Here is a 21917-nt window from a genome sequence, read left to right on the forward strand (position 1 = left end):
TTATTCTCTTACCATTTATTAAAAAAAAAAGACTTTAAAGATTACATTCTTCAATTATTTTAATAAATTAAAAAATAATAAAAACTACAACCTGTGAAATTAAGAGCTTATGTAAGACAATTACGACAATTTACAAGATATGGAAAACATTTTATTATTGTAATAGAAGACAGAGTTTTTCAATTGTCTCTCGTTTCAGGTTCATCATCGTATGCCGCCATGATTTTTTCCATGATTTCCCACAATTTATCTCTTGCCAAATCTTTGCAGAATACCTGTGAAAAAAATGTATGTATTAATGTAAGCAAATATGAAATTATGCTGCATTACGTATGTACTCACATTAAACCACGGCTGTTGATCGCACTCATCCATAAGAGGTACAACAACACCATAAATTTGTAATGACAAATTAATGCAAGCTATTGCTATTAAATTCGGTGGATAATCAAGAATAGCTGGAGAATGATGAAAATCTTGTAGCAATGCCATGCTAGTTTTGGCGACCGGATACTTGGACCATTCCTCTTCGCCAAACCAGGCTTGCAAGGATCGCAAATAATGAAGCATATACTGTAACAAAACACAGTAGAATTATTTACAAATTTTTTTAATAGGTAATGTGATCGCGCACGAACAAGGATGTCACCGAAGTCTGCTGTCGATATCGATTCAACAAACAGCTGATGGATCGCTCTTTAACGACGGGAAACATCTCGCCGACCGAAATGCGGTTCGCGAGTCTCAGAGTGCGTCCACCGCGAGCAAAAAAATATATTACTACCATTCGATTAATGTTTGCAGTTTACCTTATGTGGATGCACAGGCATGACTTGAAATTTGAGCATTCTCATGATCAAGAGTTCTGCTTGAACAATAGCATCTCTCATGCTCCAATACTGATCTCCAAGATCAAGCGGCTGGGATCCTCTGTGAAGTGTATTGTAAGATACATTCATTACATCTCTTATTTTTAGTGTGTCATCTTTTACTTTCCCAGCTAGGTAAAGACAGGTTGCAGCTATCAGCTGAAAGATAAAAAGTTAACTTTATTACAGACAAACTTATTTAGTTTTAAATAAATAAAAATAAAAGTTATCATACATAATGATCATATCCCTGTGGCGTTGCTTCTTTAATGAATCTATGGTACAATGTAGCTGCAGTGGCTATCGTCAGTGAGTGAGCATCTAACTTTAAACCTGTAACCAAACGAGCTTGCTATAATCCCAGAACTCAATGGGCTATGCAATCTATCTGACAATTTTCCAGCTTTGAAAACATCATTGTTACAGCAACATACCACACTCAAAGATAAATCGGGAGACTGTGAAACCGTCGTTAGACTTAGTGTAATCGATCGTGATGCTCTTTTGCAAAGTATTTCTTTTTTCGCGTTGCATCGCGAGAACGTCGATCACATCCTTCATCTTGGAGCTAAAAAAAAGATCGCGTACGTTAGCAAGAGGCATGCAAGGAAACGAACATCAGATGCAAACTAATTGTGAGAATGATAAACGCGTGTTGGAAGCGCACGGTGGAAATTTTAAAGGGCTTTGGATCTGTCAACTACTGTTGTCAAGAGTAAGCGTATAACCTTATCTCAGTGTCATCCAATGTGAACTCATTGTACCTGAGAGTCTCGGTGCCGCTTGGCTCGGAGGGATTCATCGCGGAATACACTATCTTCGCAGAAAAAAAGATACCTCGATTAAAAATTGTTAATGAGAAAAACGCTCTTCCCTCTCATTCAGGTACAAGAGACGCGTCCGTTATCCGTTGTCGAACGAAGCACAATGCCGGCAGCCGGAGCAATACCGGAGTCAGCCGGAGCCAATGCCGGAGTCAGCCGGAGTCCTCCTGTCTTTCTCCGTCACTTCCGTGTTCTGTGTGCGCTGTGCTTCCGTGTTAGAAACATAAATGATAAAATAAGAGATGATGAAACTTCCTTGTTCAACAGTTATATAGCGCCATCTTAGATGCTGAATGCCATGAAAATAAACGTAGCCTCCAAAACTTGTTCCAGGTAAACGAGCTAAACTTGTTTGTGCTAGTGAAGCCAGTACGTGTGTACGTATATCTGGGAAAGAAACAGACTTTAAAGCTGTCCTAGAATCCAAAAATCGCTATTAATACGACTGACGACTGAAAAAAATTGACTTTTACTGGTAATACAATAAATACATAACGCCGGGCAACGAGGAATTGTTAGGCGCTGCCAAAAAGATGCCAGCGATTTTAGTCGGACCCCCACAACGCAATGAACAAATGTGGCAGGCTCTAAAGACTCACATTATGAGGGAACGACAACGAAAGAAGCAAGGTACTTAACTTAAAGATTTATTTCTCTTTGTTATAATGTTTTTTGTTATAAATAATTTTTTTTTTTTTTGTTATAAATAATTCCGATAATGCATGTATCATATGTGGATTTACCGTTTGCTCCAATTTTTTTAATAAATAAAAAACTATGCAGTTATTTTTTATATATTTAGTTATTTTTTACGCATTTTTATAAAAATTTATTAAAATTTTTTTTTTAACAGTATCTTGCATATTTCAGAACAAGAGGCTGATGCAGAAGAAGAACGTTTACGTAAAGAAAGAGAGCGTCAACAAAAGCAAGACGTGATGACGCTAAGTGAAACACGAGCACAAATTTCGAACTTAGAAAAGGAATTGGCTCAGTTGAAGGCTGAAAAGCATGAGTTGTTTTTACAGTTGAAGAGAGTTCTAAATGAGGATGATAAAAGGCGACAACTTGTAAAAGAAACTAGGTTTGTTTTGTAATTACAGTGTTTAAAAAAAGTATCGGAAAAATTGTGTATACTAAACGTTATATATTTATACAATGAAATTTTGTTTCTCAGTGTTTGCTCGGAAATTTCGACAACAGTGGGAGGTTATCCTGCAACAGGTCCGAGAGTAGTGCACCAGCAACTGTTTCTACCACTAGCGCGCAGCAGTAGTCCTCTCTACAAGGTTACAGTTGGCACACCAACACATTTACTGTCAAGTGTGAGTAACATTTTCGGCGATGTATATTTATATACTTTTTTATTTAGAGTAAATTTTGCATTTTTTTTTAGAGTAAAATTTGCATTTTATTTAGAGTAAATTTTGCATTTTATTATTTTGTCTTTAGGGAACTTTAAAAAGAACTCATACTCCATCACCGCCACCCACAGCATCCCCATATCACAGTGCATATAGTTATAAACCGCCACCATCTATTCCAAGTTATAATCCACCTCCTCCTAGTAAGTATAAAAATTACTTTTTAAATAATAATATATTCCCTGCATGGAACATTGGTGCTTCATATTTGTATTTTTGTAGAATCTGAAGAAGCTGCCAGAAGATCCGGTGACGCTCGGGCAGTTCTTTGGAACAGTAAGTGTATTTTTATTTTTTCATAACTTTCTTGAGTAAAATGTACGAAGTGTTTTTCATTGTTTTCGTTGTCTAATTATGCGTCTTAATTATTTTTCTTTTTCGACAGAAAATAATCAATACTCCGCATCGAATTTTTATTCGACGCCTGCAGGACAAAGTGTTTACAGTTATTCCGCACCTGTATCACAACCATCTCGCGAATCCTCAGAAACTAAACCCGTTTATCTCTCGGGCGGTAGAGCGCCATTAGCTACACATCAAACTGGTAATACGGTTTATTTTGTTAATATCAATTTTTATATGTTATCACAAAAGATGCATTAAAAATTATTAAGTTCAAAGAAAGCATAAATAAAGCAAAAAAATTCTGTGACAATTAGAAGGAATATTAATTTTTAAGATAATATTCAAACAAAAACGAAAAATGCAATCACATATAAATATAATTATGTACATTTTGTAGCTTATGTAACTAACTTACACTCAATGGAACACAAGGGTGCTTACGGCGAAGACAAGTTCTATTTACGACCGACAAATCATGTCACTGTTCACGGAGGAGCTATCCCGATTCAGCAACCGCCTCAAGTAATTCTTAAACTTATTCTTTTAATTTTCTTTTGTGGTTTTAGAAAGTACATAAAAAGTTCCTTAAATTATAACGAAATAAAATTTGGCTAAGTAATTTAGAAAGTTACTTTGTATAACTTTCGTAAGTTGTATTGTAATACATTATAAAAAAGGCAGGCTTGTATATATTTAAACTTCTGCTTTTATTTGTATTAAGGGTGCGAAAACAGGTGGGATTACTTCAGGTTATCCTGTACGAGCACCTCAACCACCACCTAGTTCATATCCACCACCACCACCACCATCTCCCGGTACCTACGTGAGCGGCTCAGCTCCCAATGTACCTGGTAGACTATTATATACGCAACCTGGAGCTCGCTACCTTCAACGGGAAATATAGAATCGTATGTTTTAACAAAAGACTTTTATTTTTAACACTTATTCATTTTTTCTTGTGCAGGGTATAAAATATTGAAGTATATAAATAAGGTATATATAAATAAGAAAGTATATAAATAAGGAAGAACATATAAATAAGGAAGTATATAAAAAAGTCTTAGAAATTTAATAAAGGATATATTGTACATTATTGTATTTATTATCACAAAATTAATTTGATATCAAATATAAAAAAAAACTTAAACATTTAGTTATAAAAAATATATAATAAACATTTAGATATAAAAAAAATAACTAATATTGTACTTATTATAAAATGTATCTTAACTTTGGTATTATTCATATAAGAGTATACGATATTACGAGTAAAAAATTTTTTTAATAAAATAAAAAAAACCATTTAAAAAAATAAATGCAAATTTTATATTCACTTATTATATGAACATTATCACATAATTTGAAGAAAATCTATATTCTCAACTTATCCATAAGATCTTGCAAATTTTCTCCAAATTCGACAGTTGTGTCTATCACTTGTAGCTTTGTAGTATGTCTGGTAGAACATAAATGTGCACGTAAATTAATAATGCCCGTTACTGTCACTTGGCACAACTTGCAGGAAACAGGTGCAATGCTCACCTCAAGAGGATCTCTACGCATAAAAAAAATATTTTATTGTATAAATTGTTTTTTTGAGAATTACTAACGAAATATTGAAGTAATAATGCGTTACTTACTGATGAGCTAAAGCCTCTAATTCTAATAGATGCTTGATCAATTCTTCCAGCTGGTCATTCCTTTCATTCAATTCTAATGCTTTATGTAAACCGTATATATTACTTTTTCCCGATGTTTTCCGAGAAGGTACGAGAAATAGAGTCTCATCGTAACGGTTCCACTTGCCAAAATTACTCACGAGAACTGGCTCAATACTTTTACGGGTTTTAAATATCACATCTTTAAACGCACACTTTATTTGATTCTGACAATTTATAATCATATCATGATGTTCCTCGTCGTCTACAATTTCAGATTTGTGATTAAAGTGCATTGCAACGTTCATCCAATGGCGCAACTTGTTAATCTGTCAATAAAATATTTATAATATTGTTAATAACTTTGTTTTATATGTGTGTAAAACAATTAAAACAAAATAATATTTCAGAATAGACATATTAAAATATCATGAATGTAAAAGTTTTAAATATTAAATAACATACTTTTCGCAAATCGTTTATTGTGAACTCGACGTCAAATAAGATTTCTAGATCGTGTTCTGGAAATAAGCTTCTTTCTGTAATGCTATTGTACCCCAAACCACACAAAGCGCCTGTGTAATAAGTTCCCATTGGACTACGTCGTAATTCCATATACGGTGTGAAAATTAAAACAATTAGTGCTGCAAGACCGGGTACAGTAGGCAAGAGAGTTGTATTTCGAAGCCTTAGATGGTCTGTATTATTGACATCTCGTGAAATACTTTGTGCCACCAGAAACAGTTCTTTTGGATTACTTGGGCAGGTGTCAAGTAGAACAGAATTTACCGATGAACCTTCCACAGTCACTTTTTTCGTCAATCCTATGGTTACTAAATGAGACAGTTCAATTTCTATCGGTGAGTAGGGACCTTGTAATTTCAATGTATTTCGACATTCAGACTCTTCTGGTATATCCGGGTATGGTTTTTCGTCATACATGTATCGTTTGTACGGTTGTTCCTCCGAATTGGAATCTTGAAACAGAACTCTTCCGTAATCTTTTGTTAGTCCCAGTTCTTCAGCTCGACGACAAGCGTCCATTTCGCATAACAAGTTTACCTTAATTGGATACCGGGAATGTCTCATCTTGATACAATTTCGAACGAAAGTGTAATCGTTTGGTGCACGATTTTTTGTCTCGTATTCAATATAAACGCGATTTGATCCGTCGAAAGATACAGTTATGTTCTCACGATTTTTAATTCCTATATGCTGTGAAAATATCTCTTGAAATTTCTTTGAGTACAGTGAGCCAGGCTGTTTCACTGGCCAACCAGTTAAATAAACAGTATTTTCCGCGTTACGTAAAGCCAACGTTTTCTCTATATCTCGCTTACGATCATTTACGTTGTGCGGAAATTTAACAAAATAATTGGGATAAAATGCACCAGCAATTATAAACTTAAGTATAAAGATACGATTTTCGTTTTCCCAGGCGTCTTTCTTGGGGCCCATCGTATCTGTTATACCAAAATCACGCAGTTTGTGGTTTATTTCATTTATAAAGGCATCCATCTCACGTAACGATCTCACGCGAAGACTATTACGTCGCGCCCATTCTTTTTCATCTTTAGGATTCTTTATGTGACGTTTGACTTTTTCGTTTCGCCACACTTTGAAAGCATTCAAGTAAGCTATACTATCACTGTCAGAATTAGCTGCCCAATGCAATTTTTCATGATAGGTTGTTTCCAATTCAAATAATCCAATATTAAACATATCTTTGACGGTCATGCTGGCCGCGATAATGATCGCATCCGATAAAACGCCAAAAAGATGACCCAAAATAATTAACTTTGACACACGTACATCTAACGGAAGAGAGGCCATTACTCGACCCAGTGGCGTCAAATCTCCGTCAAATTCTTCCATGCCCTTATTAAGGAATGCACCAACTTCTTTCAATAATAATACAGTATTACGTATATTGCTGAGATTGGGTGGATCTAGAGAAAGAGCGAGAAGAGCTTTCGGTTCGCCCATATCTAACAGTTTTGTTTTAAGAATTACATTCGCAAGCGGAGCTCTGAGCATCTCCGGAACAGGTTCTTCGGTCAATACTTTCTGTAATATAATATGAAAAATTTAAGTCGAAGTTGGGAATAACATTTTGCTGTAAAATTTATGCTCACCTCGTAAAATGTTCTCGGCACCATTCTGTATACCCTACCATCCATTACGCGTCCTGTACGACCAGCACGTTGTTGGCAATTCGATTTGCTTGCCCAACAAAGTTGCAAACATTGATAATTAGTTCCAGCCTCAGTAACAAGAAGTTTTGTCAAACAAAAATCAATCACTGTGAATAAAAGAAAGTATAAAAATTATAGAGTAGTTGTGTGGCATTTAAGTCAATTTGTAAATCAAACGATGGACGAATTATTACAGCATACCATATTTAACATTAGGCACAGTAAGGCTACTTTCAGCAATATTCGTCGATAGTATAATACGTCGAAAATGTTTGGGTGGTTTACTAAATATCTTTTCTTGATCTTCGGTCGAGATTAATGAATGTAAGATAACTATATCCCACTTTGCTTCTTCGTATGTTTGTGACAAAAGTACGCCATATAACTCTTCAATTTCGCTAAATCCTGGTAAAAACACTAACACAGTGGCTTTATCATTACTATTCTTATTTTCTGCATCAATACCGTCAAAAACAAGTATAGCATTTGCAGCAAAGTTTGCCATTTCGGTCGTAAATTTTGGTTCCACATCTACTTCAGGCATCTGTCCGAAAACACAATATATCGTTTCAGTAAATGCTTCTCTATTAGTCTCAAAAATAATAAAAAAAAAAAAAATTAAAATTTTTTATTTCAAAATATTAATAAAAAATTTATTCATATTTAATATTTAGAATAATTATAAGCAACCCTTCACTTGAACACTTCTGTTGGGCAATATTTTCTTTTATTTCGAAAGTAAAAAAGAATTTATTTTTAAATATTAAAATGACTATTTTATATCCCGCTCGATCATGCAAAAAATAAATATACTTACAGTACCCAAAATACCCAAATCGTCTAAATAATATATCGAAACATTGTAAAGGCTACCCTTAGGTATATCGATAACAGGAGCAGGTACAAGTTGATCTTTTATGGGCGTTGTAAAATATGTAGAAAATTTATCAACGTCGATAGTTGCAGACATCAGTATAACTTTCACCATTGTAGAATTTGTACGTAATAATTTTTTTACTATGAGTAAAAGGAAATCCATGTCTTCATCGCGCTCGTGAACCTCGTCTAATATAACATGAGTGTAATCCATCATGTGCTTTCTGTTTGCAAGCCTATTTAAAAGGACACCAGTTGTACAATATGTTATACGAGTGTCACGGCTTACACTTTTGACTAAGCCCATTTCATATCCTACAAGTGTACCAACAGGCCACTCTCTCTCTTCACTGATTCGCTTTGCAATACTCAAAGCTGCAATACGTCTTGGCTGTGTTACTGTAAAATATTAATAGAATCTTATGTTACATTGCACAGAATGTTGATAAAATTAAAATAACATTTTATTGGAAGATTTAGTAAAATCACTCTAAAATGTATAAAATACCTATAATATTGCAATGTTGCTTCTTTTCGAATTCTGAATCAAGAATAAATTGTGGAACTTGTGTTGTTTTTCCACAGCCTGTAGAACCACGAATAATAACAATAGAATTGCTCTCAATCATGGATACAATTTTATGTCTCACAGAAAGAATAGGTAAATTATTGTTAGGCCGATAAGCAAAGTTGTATGTTCTGTAAAGATGAATAGTATCTCCCTTACAAACAGCTGTAGCTCCTGATACATCTGATATATTGTCCATGTTATCATTAACATTATAGATCATATTGTGTTTTGCCTGTGAAAAATGACAAATGAGATAAATTAAATGTAGAATACAGTATAATACTTCACTTAATACTAATTTAATAAATTAGTATTATATAAATTATATTATATTAAATAATAAAAAAATACTTAATACTAATCACCATAATATATTCTTCATTATCTTTCTTTATATATTCTTCTACATAGTCTGTTTCAGATTCTATGCTAGGTTTGCTGGCCCTTAGTGTACATTTGTCATCTTTTATCCGTTTACGACAAGTAGGCACTGGTATAGTTATTATAAGGGGATCAGTTGATTTGTACATGTTCATAATACTATTTACCAAACTATCATCCATTGTTGCAATCTGTTGGTTTATTTAACATTTTAATAAACATTAAAAAGTTATGTTAAATCGCTATTTCCATGCAAGTTTACAAAATCTTATTAATCGTACTATAATTTTTTTTTCTCTCTCTCTCAATCTTATCTTTTATACACTAATAAGATCATAATAACAAAGTATAACTTACCGTAATAGAAAAGTAAAAAACCTCAAAAACTTCGGAATTACTGTCGTAAAGGCGCCAAATAACGATTACAAGTCGCAAAATAAATCACAGCTAACGCAAGTAGCAATCTGTTCACGTGTTCATTTTTTTCAACGCTGTCGCTTTTCACCCCTCTTTAGAATCTGCTAGAAGAAAACATACTGTAAGTACTCTCCAATCCACGATCTCTAAACAAGTGAAATACGCGGTAATGAACTGCGCAGTGCGTCTGCGTAGCTCGTCGCCCGTGTTCGTACGATTTGTTAATCATGCTGATTGACTGTAAACTTAGAAATTGTTTAGAAACCCGACAATTACATTATTTTGCAGCCAATCAACGCATTGTATATGAAAAGGCATTTTAAGAGAAACAAAGACAATATATCAAATCTGACGATTTAATTAATCTGAAATTTTGAAATACAGACGAGTCAGATCGACACCAAGGTTATCCGGTTGTAGTCGAGCATGGCTTTGCTGCGAATTGGGTTAACATACAGATATTTTGATGGAAGTGTCATTTCTCTGCGTCGAGGTAACGTTATTCAATATTTAAGAGCTTACTGCTTTTCACCGGTACTTGCGAGACAGCAACATCATCAACGGCGAAAAAAACAGAATGAGAACGAAGTAAAGAACAGTGTCGATTACGACCGATCGAGCGGTGAGAAAGGACCAGCTATTGACGAGGCGACGATTAGGAAAATTGAGAAACTGGCGTTGGTTGGGTTTGAGTACAAGTAAGCGTTATTTTAAATTACAAAATTTTTTTTTAATTAGAAGTTTCAAGGATACATAAAAACGGGTAGTACGGGTATTCTTAAATTTTATCAAACAAATGGGAACATATAAAAAATATAATGAGCGATAGTATAACCTAATCTTGATTTAGAAAGCGAATTGATAATTTAAATCTCGTTTTACAAATTTATTTTATTGAAACTTGACCATTTTATAGGCAGAGTAAACAAGTGCTGGAGGAAGCAATAGCATTTGCTGAAAAATTACGAAAGGTTCATATCGACGAAACGGTGAGTCCAATGTACAGTATTCTGGAGAAGGACTTCATTCATCTGAGGGACGACGTGGCCCAGCAGAACGCTAATCAGAACGAAATATTGAAGAACGCGGCAGTGGTAGAGGAAGAATACTTTGTAGCGCCATTGACGACGAAAAAAGAGAAAGAAAGTTAATCTAAATAATGAGTTTGGAGATCATATTAAAGACTATTGGTACACATTTCCTTAGTTTGTCAAATCGGATGTTTTTATATGGACCTCAGGGCAAGTTGCTGTTGAGAAATCTCGAAGAGCAGTGGTTTTCGCATTGCGTCACGTTGCCACAGTATAACGTATTTTTATGCGATGTAATCTCAAATACACTGCAGTTACTACGAAATAACTCAATGGATAACATCTTGCCATTTGCACTTGCCACATTTGCAACATCCAAGAATGTATGGAATGAGTCACTCTTGCCGAAAAGCAATAAAATCCTATCCCATAGAACCGCTAAAATTAACATATTTGTTGATGCGTCGGATTCAAAGAGTTTACTGCATAAAAAGCAAAGAGAACGCAAAGTTTGGTGGCGTAAACTTGCCCAGCACCCCTCGAGATTCGTGCTTGCCGAAGCGAAAAAGACGAAGAATCTCGACGTGACGGAAATAGAGGCTCAGTTCCCCTTTGGAAACATAATCACGGAAACGATCACTTATTATCCTGGCATACGCAAATTGTATCCTCAGGTATAACGCTTTTTAAATAAATAATTATTAGTACGTAATGAAAAGTATAGAAAGAGAGGGAGAGAGAGAGAGATTATTTAAATGGGATATTTATTTACAGGCCGAAAATAATAACGATAACGCTGCTGACGTGCATATGATTGAGCATATTGCTTCCTTGGATTGGGGCTGCTTGGCGTTACTTTGCGACAGCCACTTAATCGATGAATCAAATAGACCTCATATTCATCCTAAGTTGTCTCCATACAAAACCACGTTTCACATAGCAAAATCGGACACTGAGACCGATTCAGATCCACAAGTTTTAAATCGCTTTGTCTTATACTTAAATAATATGCTTAGGATGAAAGGGATTTCTACTATATTGACGAATACAGAACAAGTCACAGAAATGTGCCTGATACCGTACGTCGTTTCGGTGGATAAGACTAGTCTTAAAAATGGCATTGTACATGTAAAAAATCGTTCAACGACTCTCAGTGAGGCGGTTCACATTACCGATTTGGTAAAGTATATTAATTTGCGTTCTTAAATCGCTATGACACAACCAGACTTTCTGATCAATGTTGACGAGATATTGTTATAATGTAACTATGTTCATATTATTAACTATATTTATTACTGACAGTTACAACGATATAAACTGTAAATATAAATGAAAATTCTGGTTCTATGTTCTCCTTTTTATTCCTATTTAGCTGGCTTTCTGAATTTTAAGATATCTGTCTTAGTCTCGTGATTTACGTTATTTTAAATAAAGTACACAAAAAATTATAATAATATAGGCAACTTAGACTCTCATCTGGAAAGGAGACGCGGCGCATGGCATCATACGAGGATACGATGGAAGGAAGGAAGGAAGAAAGTGGAAAGGATACTGCCAGACATTTGATGCTTAATAAAGACGTATACTACTGTATACGTTGCGCGAGCCTCCTAGGATTGCCCACATTTGTCTCAACTTGGCGATGCCACAAAGGCAGTTGAATGTTTCTTTGATGCAAGAGGACAATACTCTTGATTGAAGCTAAGCAGGTAGTTGTAGCTTCTTGCCTTGGAGTACTTTAGTAATATAGAGGTAGAAAAAGTCACAATAAAGAACCGTTTGCACCAATCCAGCAAATATTGCAATTAAGTCATAATGACCCTCAGACCAGTAGCGATAGATCCAATTGAACAGATACAAGCCTCTATATGATCCCAATGCAAACAAATAATGACTGGTAATACTTTCAGCCTCGCCTGTTTTTGTCACCAGAAATAATTGCGGTAATATCGCCACCGATTCTAGGTAAATGCTGAATGTCCACAAAACTTCAAGGACAGATAGTTCCTGATTAATCAGCAGAGCTAGTACAAATGCGGGTAAAATCAGGAATTCAATTCTGCAACAGAAAGTAAATTTATTATCACGTCCAAGGTAAAAGTATTTGTTAAAAAATTAATTTTGGACCTTACCTAAACGTATCGTGATTATGATCGTAGGTGGCTTTGAACTTAACATACATCAAGAAGACCGTAGCGAAAGACGTAGCAATGAATACGATCTTCATGAGTGTGTTATATGCCGAGATGAATGTGGTGAACAGGTCTAGATAACGGGTGGTACAAACAATCGCGAAGAGAATCTGCGATTTGCCGCTGATACCTGTGAACATCGATGAATATTATCAGCAGATTATCAGAGAAACGTCACCGGTATTTGCTCGTAACGCATCGAGCATTGACGTGAACACGCGCGTCCCTGAACAAAACGATCAAGGCGGTTCACTCACCGGCGCAGCTTCGTGTTTTCCATATCTTGAGGAGTAATATGATAATAGCTAAAAGATGGGATAGATCGCCCAACAATCGGAACCCATTCATTATGTTTGCGGTCGCGGGGATATGATTTTACGTTAAAAAAAACCCGTGGGGAGTTACAGAGCCAGCTCGCGCAGCTCGCTCGTCAGCGGCACACAAATATGACGTGGCTCTGGCTGCGGCTAAAGCAGATGGCCGACCTCCCTGAAGTCAAATTCAAGTGACCGATGTTGATAACCAATGTCCGGGTAAGCTAGAGACATCTGAAGATGGAGCCTCCGGCCAGTGGCAATGCCGGCTAGCCTGCTTTTTACTCTGAGCGTGCGCAAAATGGTTGCATTCGTCATTTGGGCGCGCAAATGCTGCGAATGCATGGTGTCAGCTGTAACGAAATAAGTCACGGAATGAGGTGATTGCTGTAAGTGTTTTTTTTTCTCTGTAATTTTGTATTTTGTTCCTTTGCTATTTAACACAGCGTCGATTTCCTTCCGTTCTATATAATTCCTTTTTCAGTTTGTATTAAAACGAATAAAATCATACGTTTTTGGCGATGGCATGTATCGTATCTTCTCTGACGACTACTTCGCTCACAGAAGTCTATTCGAGCGAAAGAGATGACGATGGGAAAGATCGTGATGAGGTAAGCAGCTGTAAAATTACTCAAGAACTCAATGAACAAGTAGCACATAATAAGGAACACGATGAAAGTAACATTGAAAATAATTCGAATGACGTTCGCGATGTACCCATGTTGTCAAATGAAAAGAGCAGTGATCAAGAGAAGTTAGAAAATAATGAAATTTCTAGTATCACGATTAATAAAAGACCAACCGACGGGATCGATTTGGGCGAATCCACTAAAGAAAACGAATTGCAACTTGATAAGAAATCCTGTGATATAGATAATAGCAGCAATGTTGTTAAAATGTTGACGAAATCAAGTCTCATAGATGACTCCATTGAAGGAAGTAATTCAAACGAAATATTAAATAAAAATTCTTTTATTGCTGGTGACAACTGTCATTCAAGATCGCCTAAATGCTTGGAAATTACAAAAGATGAAAGTAGTTTAAAAAATAAAAGCATAAGGAGAATAACAGATAGTGAATCTGAAGAAAATATACAAACAAATGAGAGTAATAATTCCTCTCAAATGCTTTATAGTATTGTAGCCTCCACTACTGAAAGCTACCGGGCTTTATTAGATTCTGAATCAGAAGAAGAAAACACAGATATAGAAAACAATGTTCCTGATATGTCTGAGAAAATATTTGAAAATAAAAATACTAAAAATTATCAGTCATTAATAGATTCCGAATCAGAAGAAGAATCGGACAAAGATGTAGAAAATAATATTTTCGTCACGTCTGAGGAAACGTCTGAAAATAAAAATATTAAAAAAAAATTGATAAAAAAAAGAAAGGGCTCTATAAGAGCTTCTAAAGATGAAGCAATGCGTCAAATACATAGTGAAACTCAACGTTTATTACGAGAGTCAGAAGTTTCTTTACCATATCATAGGCCAAAGCAGCGTACATTAAAAGAATTTTTAAATAGAAAAATAATATCAGCTGATCTTCCAAAAGCACCTTCAACAGCAGTGAAACTTAAAATGTCATCTGTAATAATAAGCCAAATTCTTGCAGAAAAGGAAAAAGAGGCAGAACTATTTTATAAATCGTCAGATTCAGAAGATGATGTGCAATCTGTGTCTGATCTTAGTAAAAATGTAAAAGTTTCTTCCATTGTAAATGAAAAAGAAAAGGCTTTAACAGATATCGATTATATGTGTACTCGAGATTCAGAAATTAAAACAAATACTCAAGATTCTCAAGATAACGTGCAAGAGATTGTACAAAAAGATTTTAATGAAGTAGATCATCAAACTACAGGCTCATTTTCCTTAATAGATAACGATAATCTAAATAAACCTAGTATAACGTTAAAAGAGATAACAAATGAATGTAATCGAAATCTTTTAAAGTCTAGTTTACCAAGAAAATTATTTCATACGTCTGAAAATGAATCAAATGACATTTTTCAACTAAATTCTGAAGTACAAAAAACAAAAGAAATAGTTGAACCTGCTATAATCTCTTTGATTGAGGAAAGTTGTATTAATAACGAGAATGAGAAAGATAAAAATAAAATTACAGAAACATTTAATAGCACAAATTACAATAAAGAAACTGAAACATTTCAAAATGTTAGTGATACATTGAATAGAGCTGCGTGTGCAAATTCTGACGACCGCACGGAATTTGTAAAGGATAGAAACAACGAAAAGGAAGACGAATGTCTTGAAATAGATGATGTATCACTATCATCTTTTAATGACAAAATTCGATCAGAGGTCCAAGACAGTTCTACAACAGAAGAATGTGAAAAGTCCGATAGTCATGTACAAGGTTTACCACTTCCAAAATTTGCAGATGAATCTTTATCGAATAAAAAAATATTACCGGCATTAATGTCTAATTCGAAAGTTACATTAAAAGGCTCGCCAGGTATGATTATCGATCTAACAGATAATGTAAAACCAAATTTAAATCGTGTTAATACCTTACTAAATAGGTTTTTTTCTAAACATAGTAATACGAAAAAACAAAATGATAACACCGAGGTAAGTGTAATACACTTAGAAAATACGCCGAATGGCCTTCTTCCAGTAAAAGAAATACTTCCATATAAAGCGCCTATTGATACCGATAATTCCGAATTAAATAAGCCTGGAGCCAAATTAATGCGCTTAAAAGAGGATCTGAAATTACAAATGACTTTAAAGCGTAATAAAGAATGGAAACAAAAGGAAATGGAATTGCAAGCACAGAAAGAGGAAACATTCGACGCGGAAGAAGAAAATGATGATTTAGAAAAATTGTGTTACGAATCAAGTGACAGTAATAGTGACGAAAGCGAACCCGAGGAGAATGATGTTTGTATTAAGGACAAGAAAAGGAGTAAATGTTTATTTGCAGATGATGAAGCTGAAGTTACAGACGATGAGGATTTAAGTACAGATGACGGATGTAACGAAAGTGATACGGATTCTGTAAAATATAATAAACAGTCGACAAGTTTTAACGATGTAAATGAGGCAGAAAGTGACCAAGAAGAAGAGGAAATTGACGATGATGATGATGAGGATGAAGATGGAGATGAGATTAAAAATGATAACGTTGATGCATTTAAAACACGTTGTGGAGATAACGATTGGATGAGTGAAAATGAAAGCAATATTCCTCCTTGTCAGCCGCATGCAGAAGCTGTCACAAGGAGTCAGGTGTGTAAAACTCCTTTAACAAAACCAAGTATGCTCGATTTGGTTTCGCCTATAACACAGTTAAGTGTATTGAATACTACTTTAGATTCAAATAAAAAAAATTTCTTGGAGGAATCAGAATGTTTAATTGATAAGAACGAGTTTCTTTCTATAGAAAACACTCAAAGTGACGAACTTTTTGAAAATCTAAGCAACACGAACAATAAAACTATTTTAAGAAAAAAATTATTCGACGATACTGGAGAAACTATTGACGATGAATATCTTATGCAATTATGTTCCGGTAAATTTGAATCCACGCAAAAAATTAATTCAGATTTATCTTCACAAATAAATACCGATGAAATACCGCAGTTGCGTAAACCCGAATTATGTTCTGTAAATTCTAACGCGAAACTAATTGATATTAAACAATCGGAAAATTCAAAAATAAATGACAAAATAGTTCAAGGTATAAACTTGATTTCAGATGAAGATTCCAATTCTATAAATTGTTCAAGAGAAAAGAAAGTTAATGCAATAAATTCAAAATTAAATTTAAGAGTTGTCTCTTCGGATGATGATGACGAAGATACGTTTTTAAAACCCAAGAAACGTCCGGTAATAAAACTCAACTTGTCCGATTCGGAAGAAGAAAATTCTCAATCTTCCGATGTAGAAAATGAAGAAAAAGACGAGGAGGTGCAATACATTGATTATGATTCTGAGGAAAATGAAGTGACAGTTACATCGGCAAAGAATATTAAAAAAGTTGCAGCTGACTTTTTAGAAGAAGAAGCAGAATTAAGTGAAAGCGACTGGGATTCTGCTGATGAAGACGAGAAGGATTTGGATAAGTTAGAATTCGAGGAAGCCGACGACGAGGATATAGATGAGCATAAAGTAAAGGATCAATTAGAAAGAATCCACATGAAACAAATACTTGATGAAGATAAAAGGGACGTTAGGTTGCTTCAAGAGTTATTATTTGATGACGGCGATTTACACACTGATGGAAATGGACGTGAACGTAAATTTAAATGGAAAAATATAGGTATGATTTATCAGAAATTTTTTTAAAGATATTCTATAAGATTTAATTTTCTATATTTGATGTACAATGTTTTAATATATATATATAAAATAACTAATTATACCATAATCTTTTTAGATAAATTAGGAGATACAGAAATGCCACAAATATCTGATGAAAATGATGGCTGGGTAGATGTGCAAGAAGATGAGGAAGAAGCAAAGTGGAGTAAACTGAGACACGAAAGAGACAAATTTCTTGAGGAAAGAACGGTAAAAAACTTATTTGTGCAACAATAATTACGTAGCATGCTTAAAAAATATATTTACATAAATGTATTTCATATATTACAGAAAAATTGTAATAACGAAATCGAGGATGAGTTATACGACAGTCAAATTTTTAAACTCGGATTGGAAGCAGTCAGAAAAATCAAAACTAATGAATCACAAAAACAAGATACTTCTCCCGACAAAGTAAATGCTTCTGAGAATATAGAACCGATTATGCCGCGGAGTATAACAGATTTCTTGAATGGACCAAATACTGGAAAAAAATCCCAGACGATATTTGTAAGATTATCAATTTACTTAATTAACTAGCTATTAATTCTTAAACTAATTGATCAAAATACTAACGCATTTACACATAATTGTGAACTTTGCAGAATGTTATAAAAAAACGTTCGCTTTTAACTCGAGGGGAAGAATCGTTAGCGAGGATAGCTTTATTAGCAAAACAAGGTGATTCAACCAATTATGCTATAAATAAAAGAAATTTTGTCTTTCCGCATATTGATCAAAGTACAAATAATACGTCAAAAAAGAAGACTGACATAACGGAAGATTTTGACTCCCAAATTAAGGTATATACATTTAATTATATTATTTAAATCGTGTAAAATGCGTAAAGCACAGAATGCATTTTTTATTTCCAATTTCTGTATATTCCGTTAAAAAAAATTTATTGACGAATACTCTCTTTTTCTAGCCTGGAAAAAGAAAGATGACATTAAACGCGTCATCGGAATCAAAAAAAAGACGAAGATAAAGGTATTTTTTATAGAAGAATAATTTTTAATATGTGGTTCATTATGGTACATTTAATATAAATTTTATATGTATAGATAAAATAACTAAGTATTTCTATTTTTATTGCACTATTTCTAAAAATTCGTTAGATGCATAAGAATGTTCATGACAGTTAAAAAGGTGCTCTATTTTTCATGTATAAATAACAAATATATACAAACGACAATCAGTACAAAGAAATGATATTTTAATGATAAATTGCACAACTTTCTTTTTTTTTTTTTTTTTTTTAATTACATCGTTTTAGTGTCGAAAATTTGGGTTATCAGTTTGCCATCCTTTTGCATTTGGTCCAAATTGATAGACTAATCTTCGACCAAGTACTGGTAGAAAGATTTTGCTTTTATAATAATACCTAAAAAGTACCGTTTTTTTTTTAATAACTAATAAGTGTAAATTATTTCTTAGTGCACTGAAAATTATTATTATTACCTCATAGCTCTACTGAGTTTTTCATAAGTCATTTTTGTATTTCCTTTCCGTGATCCCCAACGTTTTGCTACCTCGTCACTCTTTACAAAGCGAAATTTGGCTTGCGAATAGTCTTCCCAGCAGATTAAACTTGGACATGTTTCTCTATTACGTAATAAATCTCTAATAAATTCCCATAATTTTCCTTGACTGGCAGCTACAAATAGAATTAAATCTTATAATTTGACATATAATGCATTTTTTTTTAATATATGCATTGAAAAATATTTTATGAGTGTACTTACGATTTTTCTTCGTCTTCAATACCCTTGGTCTGCCAGGTAATCTCTTGGTTGCAATTTCAATGCTATTATCTGATTCTGCATCTAAAAGAAGAGACGAAAATTATAAAAGCTAATGAGTCAGTTATCTTCTGAATTTATTTAATTATTTTTTCTTAATATCTTACCAGATATATTGCTAGAATTGACTCGCGCGTATTCATCTTCCGACTGTGGTTGAATGGTATCAAATGATGGCACTGTACAAAAAGTTGATATTTTAGACTTGCAACATTCCATAATTATTTTGCGTCGAGTTATTTTCCAAATTCATTACGTACAAAGAGTTGATATGCGTTGCGAGTGAAGAAGATCGTACAATCGATTTCCGTACACAGGATCGTGATTGTTGAAATCTTGCCGTGTAAAAGTAACGATTTCTTTTCCAGGCACAGCCAGGCTGTGCTGAATAGAGCTGTAAGGTTGACCTATATATGACGCAGCTGACATAAGCCAATTTATGGTTTCCTCTTGACACCAGTTTCTGATAGGTTTGTCGGACCACCCGGTGCCATCAATCTGTTCGCTTTCATCACCTTCAAAAAGATATTATAAAGATCAGATCTCTGCAAGTAATTCCAGTTTGATTCGCTGCTTAAAACCGCATAAGACGCATACGTTTTAAATGCAAAATGTTGTTTTAGATTTGATCGAACGATTAAATGCTAAAACCGGTGCGGTTTCCCATAAATCGATGCAACACATCAATGTTAAACAGTCCCGGGAAACCCCCACCAGCGACTATCGCCGTCTATCGCTACGTCAGCAATCGACGACGCAGACCAGTCTGTAGTAAGCAGTAGACTCAAATCTTCATAAGTCACTGTAAGCAAGCGAGAAAATAGAAAAGATAGAATAAACTTAAATAAATTTACTTTTTTTTTTTGTTTTAATAACTTAGAAAAATAGCATCGCTTGTTTCAGAAAAATCACAGACCGCATGTTAATTAGAATTATTGCTTTCTTACAGTGACAAGTTTATTTTATATGATATTATATTTTTTTATTTTATTTTATATATTACCCAACAAACATTTCTTCTTGGCTGGCTCGCAGCCGCGGTTAGTTAAGAAATTGCTTCGTCTAGGAACTAAGGAATCCATATCCAAGAGCAAGTGGTCGCTTTCATCATCGTGTAAATTAATAAACGACGGATACATCTGAAATCGCAGGATTTTAAGTTAGAAAGATTACGAAAGAACGAATTCTTCCAAATTACAAATTCGACATCTGACATTTAACATTATAATTTATGTATCTTAATGTATGTACACGCACTTCAGATTGAGACAGTAAGCTAGTTACCGGCATTCAGATTAGGGCCATAAATATGCTTTAAAATTTGAATAATCGGGTTACTCAAGAAATTTAATCGCACAATCAGCTTTTTCAAGGTCGAATATCCGGGCGAGTTGGCTTTAACATCTGCACCTCGCCCGTTTTCTCCGTCGCGGCCGAGATTCTCATCTCGTTTCGAACAAGTTACATCGTAGCCAGTTTCCTGTGTCGAGATCGAGAACGACTCGAGTGAAGACCCGGCGGAAGTAACGCTATGAATATCGAGAGTACAAATTTATACAACAGATGATCGTCGCGCTTCTTAATTTTAAAATCGTAAAAAATCGCCGCGATAATCCGTCATTCTTTCGATCGTCCGTTTCTCGAGTGACGGTGTTAGCGATCGTTGATTAATGAAAGTAATTATTAAAACAAAAATTGTGTAATATAGTGTCAAGCGATTTGAAGTGCTACAACACGTCGGAACGATTCAGAATATTGCCACGGAAGAAAGGACGGAAGGATGAAAAATAACATAACCGGGAGATACAAATGTAAATGAACTGGCGATCATAAAGAAATTATTATAATTAATTAAAGTCCGAATATAATGACGAGCGCGAATTAGGATTTCTTGAATAACAGCGCGCAAATAATTTCTTCTAGTTAAGTAAAATATATTTATCTGCCATATATGTTGTTTTGAAATAAATTTAATAAGCGTATATATACGCTTTTTGTAATCAAAGGATTAAAGCCGGAGGTAGATATGAGAAAAAATATGAATATTTATTGTGAGCGACGAAAGAAGAACGAACGATAAAAGAAATGTGGGATAAGACGAAAAGAACGAGGGAGAGACACCGAGATCACGCGAATGAATCGTGGCGCTTGAGAAAAGACAGCGTCAAGTTGCACGCTGCCTGCTCTCATTAGACTCACCTCCGACAGGTCGCTTCTATCGTAGCCGTTAAACGAATCCATTTTTGATGCGATGACGGCACTGGGCACTGCCACCGTAATTTTCTCAACCGACAATATCAGGCAGATTAGGCGCGCTCGTTAGTGCAAATAAACTTGCGCGTCGCGACGATAAATCGACGCGATAATCGTGTACGATGCACAGGCAATTAATCGCGCGGTAATTCACGAGGAATGTACCGGTGTCGCGCAAAAAGAAATTGTCATTTCGTGAATCAGGGTAGTTAAAAAAAAACGAAGAACGTCCCCGCTTTGTTTCAATCGTTCCGACGGTGATAACGACGATGCTTCACAGCGCGTTTCTGCCATGCAACTAAGCACGAGGTCCTCACTCGGGGAATGACGAAGAAGACAAGCACGAGACTGCAGCGGGACAACCGCGGTCGAGCAGGTTTCAACGGGGATTTCCCGCTCCGTAGCCACGGCCAATCACCACGTCGAGTCGCGATAGC

The 21917-nt window shown here is 34.7% G+C and overlaps 8 protein-coding genes across 10 annotated transcripts; 4 read left to right on the top strand and 4 right to left on the bottom strand.

Moving 5' to 3' along the window:
* Positions 1–41: 41 nt before the first annotated feature.
* Positions 42–1887, bottom strand: Koko (cyclin Q). 3 transcript variants are annotated; one of them, XM_070664628.1, is made up of 6 exons: positions 1707–1887; positions 1304–1437; positions 1105–1202; positions 810–1028; positions 343–573; positions 42–275 (listed from the first exon to the last, which is right to left on the bottom strand). In XM_070664628.1, the coding sequence occupies exons 2-6, from the start codon at positions 1428–1430 to the stop codon at positions 180–182; spliced, it is 771 nt and encodes a 256-aa protein (XP_070520729.1). In that variant the 5' UTR covers positions 1431–1437; positions 1707–1887; the 3' UTR covers positions 42–179. The 3 variants fall into 3 exon arrangements, with proteins under 3 accessions (XP_070520729.1, XP_070520728.1, XP_070520727.1); XM_070664627.1 differs by having other exon boundaries at positions 1634–1887; XM_070664626.1 differs by having other exon boundaries at positions 1598–1887.
* Positions 1888–2048: 161 nt separating this feature from the next.
* On the top strand, positions 2049–4778 carry LOC139107205 (G protein pathway suppressor 2). Its single transcript, XM_070664621.1, has 8 exons — positions 2049–2323; positions 2564–2777; positions 2871–3018; positions 3146–3260; positions 3340–3393; positions 3503–3661; positions 3860–3984; positions 4184–4778. The coding sequence occupies exons 1-8, from the start codon at positions 2227–2229 to the stop codon at positions 4364–4366; spliced, it is 1095 nt and encodes a 364-aa protein (XP_070520722.1). The 5' UTR covers positions 2049–2226; the 3' UTR covers positions 4367–4778.
* LOC139107191 (probable ATP-dependent RNA helicase spindle-E) lies at positions 4685–9696 on the bottom strand. Its single transcript, XM_070664584.1, has 9 exons — positions 9501–9696; positions 9128–9334; positions 8700–8994; positions 8133–8590; positions 7517–7859; positions 7256–7422; positions 5586–7187; positions 5103–5449; positions 4685–5017 (listed from the first exon to the last, which is right to left on the bottom strand). Exons 2-9 carry the CDS (start codon positions 9323–9325, stop codon positions 4834–4836), a joined length of 3594 nt encoding a protein of 1197 aa, XP_070520685.1. The 5' UTR covers positions 9326–9334; positions 9501–9696; the 3' UTR covers positions 4685–4833.
* Positions 9697–9715: 19 nt separating this feature from the next.
* Positions 9716–10757, top strand: Gatc (glutamyl-tRNA(Gln) amidotransferase subunit C, mitochondrial). Its single transcript, XM_070664647.1, has 2 exons — positions 9716–10258; positions 10477–10757. The coding sequence occupies exons 1-2, from the start codon at positions 9987–9989 to the stop codon at positions 10709–10711; spliced, it is 507 nt and encodes a 168-aa protein (XP_070520748.1). The 5' UTR covers positions 9716–9986; the 3' UTR covers positions 10712–10757.
* On the top strand, positions 10720–11797 carry Dnapol-gamma35 (DNA polymerase subunit gamma-2, mitochondrial). Its single transcript, XM_070664623.1, has 2 exons — positions 10720–11265; positions 11366–11797. Exons 1-2 carry the CDS (start codon positions 10720–10722, stop codon positions 11795–11797), a joined length of 978 nt encoding a protein of 325 aa, XP_070520724.1.
* A 68-nt stretch (positions 11798–11865) lies between these two features.
* Kdelr (ER lumen protein-retaining receptor) lies at positions 11866–13258 on the bottom strand. Its single transcript, XM_070664642.1, has 3 exons — positions 13041–13258; positions 12724–12913; positions 11866–12650 (listed from the first exon to the last, which is right to left on the bottom strand). Exons 1-3 carry the CDS (start codon positions 13129–13131, stop codon positions 12293–12295), a joined length of 639 nt encoding a protein of 212 aa, XP_070520743.1. The 5' UTR covers positions 13132–13258; the 3' UTR covers positions 11866–12292.
* A 1-nt stretch (position 13259) lies between these two features.
* LOC139107189 (claspin) lies at positions 13260–18493 on the top strand. The gene is made up of 6 exons (XM_070664576.1): positions 13260–13486; positions 13582–17384; positions 17502–17635; positions 17717–17935; positions 18031–18228; positions 18354–18493. The coding sequence occupies exons 2-6, from the start codon at positions 13619–13621 to the stop codon at positions 18411–18413; spliced, it is 4377 nt and encodes a 1458-aa protein (XP_070520677.1). The 5' UTR covers positions 13260–13486; positions 13582–13618; the 3' UTR covers positions 18414–18493.
* LOC139107209 (ETS homologous factor) lies at positions 18419–21886 on the bottom strand. The gene is made up of 7 exons (XM_070664625.1): positions 21427–21886; positions 20231–20366; positions 19488–19742; positions 19335–19406; positions 19171–19251; positions 18887–19082; positions 18419–18809 (listed from the first exon to the last, which is right to left on the bottom strand). Exons 1-7 carry the CDS (start codon positions 21466–21468, stop codon positions 18698–18700), a joined length of 894 nt encoding a protein of 297 aa, XP_070520726.1. The 5' UTR covers positions 21469–21886; the 3' UTR covers positions 18419–18697.
* Between the last annotated feature and the right edge of the window lie 31 nt (positions 21887–21917).

Source organism: Cardiocondyla obscurior, linkage group LG12 (genome assembly GCF_019399895.1).
Source record: "Cardiocondyla obscurior isolate alpha-2009 linkage group LG12, Cobs3.1, whole genome shotgun sequence".
In the NCBI taxonomy this organism is placed as follows: Eukaryota; Metazoa; Arthropoda; class Insecta; order Hymenoptera; family Formicidae; genus Cardiocondyla; species Cardiocondyla obscurior.

Bases quoted from the DNA above. Each gene is read 5' to 3' on its own strand.
- Koko (XM_070664626.1), bottom strand. From the start codon at position 1,671: ATGAATCCCTCCGAGCCAAGCGGCACCGAGACTCTCAGGTACAATGAG. The intron at 1,438-1,597 runs GTTATACGCTTA...TCTTTTTTTTAG, and splicing joins TTGGATGACACTGAGATAAG to CTCCAAGATGAAGGATGTGA. The intron at 1,029-1,104 runs GTATGATAACTT...TTTATCTTTCAG, and splicing joins CACAGGGATATGATCATTAT to CTGATAGCTGCAACCTGTCT.
- LOC139107205 (XM_070664621.1), top strand. From the start codon at position 2,227: ATGCCAGCGATTTTAGTCGGACCCCCACAACGCAATGAACAAATGTGG. The intron at 2,324-2,563 runs GTACTTAACTTA...TGCATATTTCAG, and splicing joins ACGACAACGAAAGAAGCAAG to AACAAGAGGCTGATGCAGAA. The intron at 3,662-3,859 runs GTAATACGGTTT...TACATTTTGTAG, and splicing joins ATTAGCTACACATCAAACTG to CTTATGTAACTAACTTACAC.
- LOC139107191 (XM_070664584.1), bottom strand. From the start codon at position 9,325: ATGGATGATAGTTTGGTAAATAGTATTATGAACATGTACAAATCAACT. The intron at 8,591-8,699 runs GTATTTTATACA...AATATTTTACAG, and splicing joins GCAACATTGCAATATTATAG to TAACACAGCCAAGACGTATT. The intron at 5,018-5,102 runs GTAAGTAACGCA...TTTTATGCGTAG, and splicing joins TTAGAGGCTTTAGCTCATCA to AGATCCTCTTGAGGTGAGCA.
- Gatc (XM_070664647.1), top strand. From the start codon at position 9,987: ATGGCTTTGCTGCGAATTGGGTTAACATACAGATATTTTGATGGAAGT. The intron at 10,259-10,476 runs GTAAGCGTTATT...ACCATTTTATAG, and splicing joins TTGGTTGGGTTTGAGTACAA to GCAGAGTAAACAAGTGCTGG.
- Dnapol-gamma35 (XM_070664623.1), top strand. From the start codon at position 10,720: ATGAGTTTGGAGATCATATTAAAGACTATTGGTACACATTTCCTTAGT. The intron at 11,266-11,365 runs GTATAACGCTTT...ATTTATTTACAG, and splicing joins TACGCAAATTGTATCCTCAG to GCCGAAAATAATAACGATAA.
- Kdelr (XM_070664642.1), bottom strand. From the start codon at position 13,131: ATGAATGGGTTCCGATTGTTGGGCGATCTATCCCATCTTTTAGCTATT. The intron at 12,914-13,040 runs GTGAGTGAACCG...CGATGTTCACAG, and splicing joins GAAAACACGAAGCTGCGCCG to GTATCAGCGGCAAATCGCAG. The intron at 12,651-12,723 runs GTAAGGTCCAAA...TTTCTGTTGCAG, and splicing joins CATAATCACGATACGTTTAG to AATTGAATTCCTGATTTTAC.
- LOC139107189 (XM_070664576.1), top strand. From the start codon at position 13,619: ATGGCATGTATCGTATCTTCTCTGACGACTACTTCGCTCACAGAAGTC. The intron at 17,385-17,501 runs GTATGATTTATC...TAATCTTTTTAG, and splicing joins ATTTAAATGGAAAAATATAG to ATAAATTAGGAGATACAGAA. The intron at 18,229-18,353 runs GTATATACATTT...CTCTTTTTCTAG, and splicing joins ATTTTGACTCCCAAATTAAG to CCTGGAAAAAGAAAGATGAC.
- LOC139107209 (XM_070664625.1), bottom strand. From the start codon at position 21,468: ATGGATTCGTTTAACGGCTACGATAGAAGCGACCTGTCGGAG. The intron at 20,367-21,426 runs GTGAGTCTAATG...CTGCGATTTCAG, and splicing joins ATAGAAGCGACCTGTCGGAG to ATGTATCCGTCGTTTATTAA. The intron at 19,743-20,230 runs GTAATATATAAA...ATCTTTTTGAAG, and splicing joins CAAGAAGAAATGTTTGTTGG to GTGATGAAAGCGAACAGATT.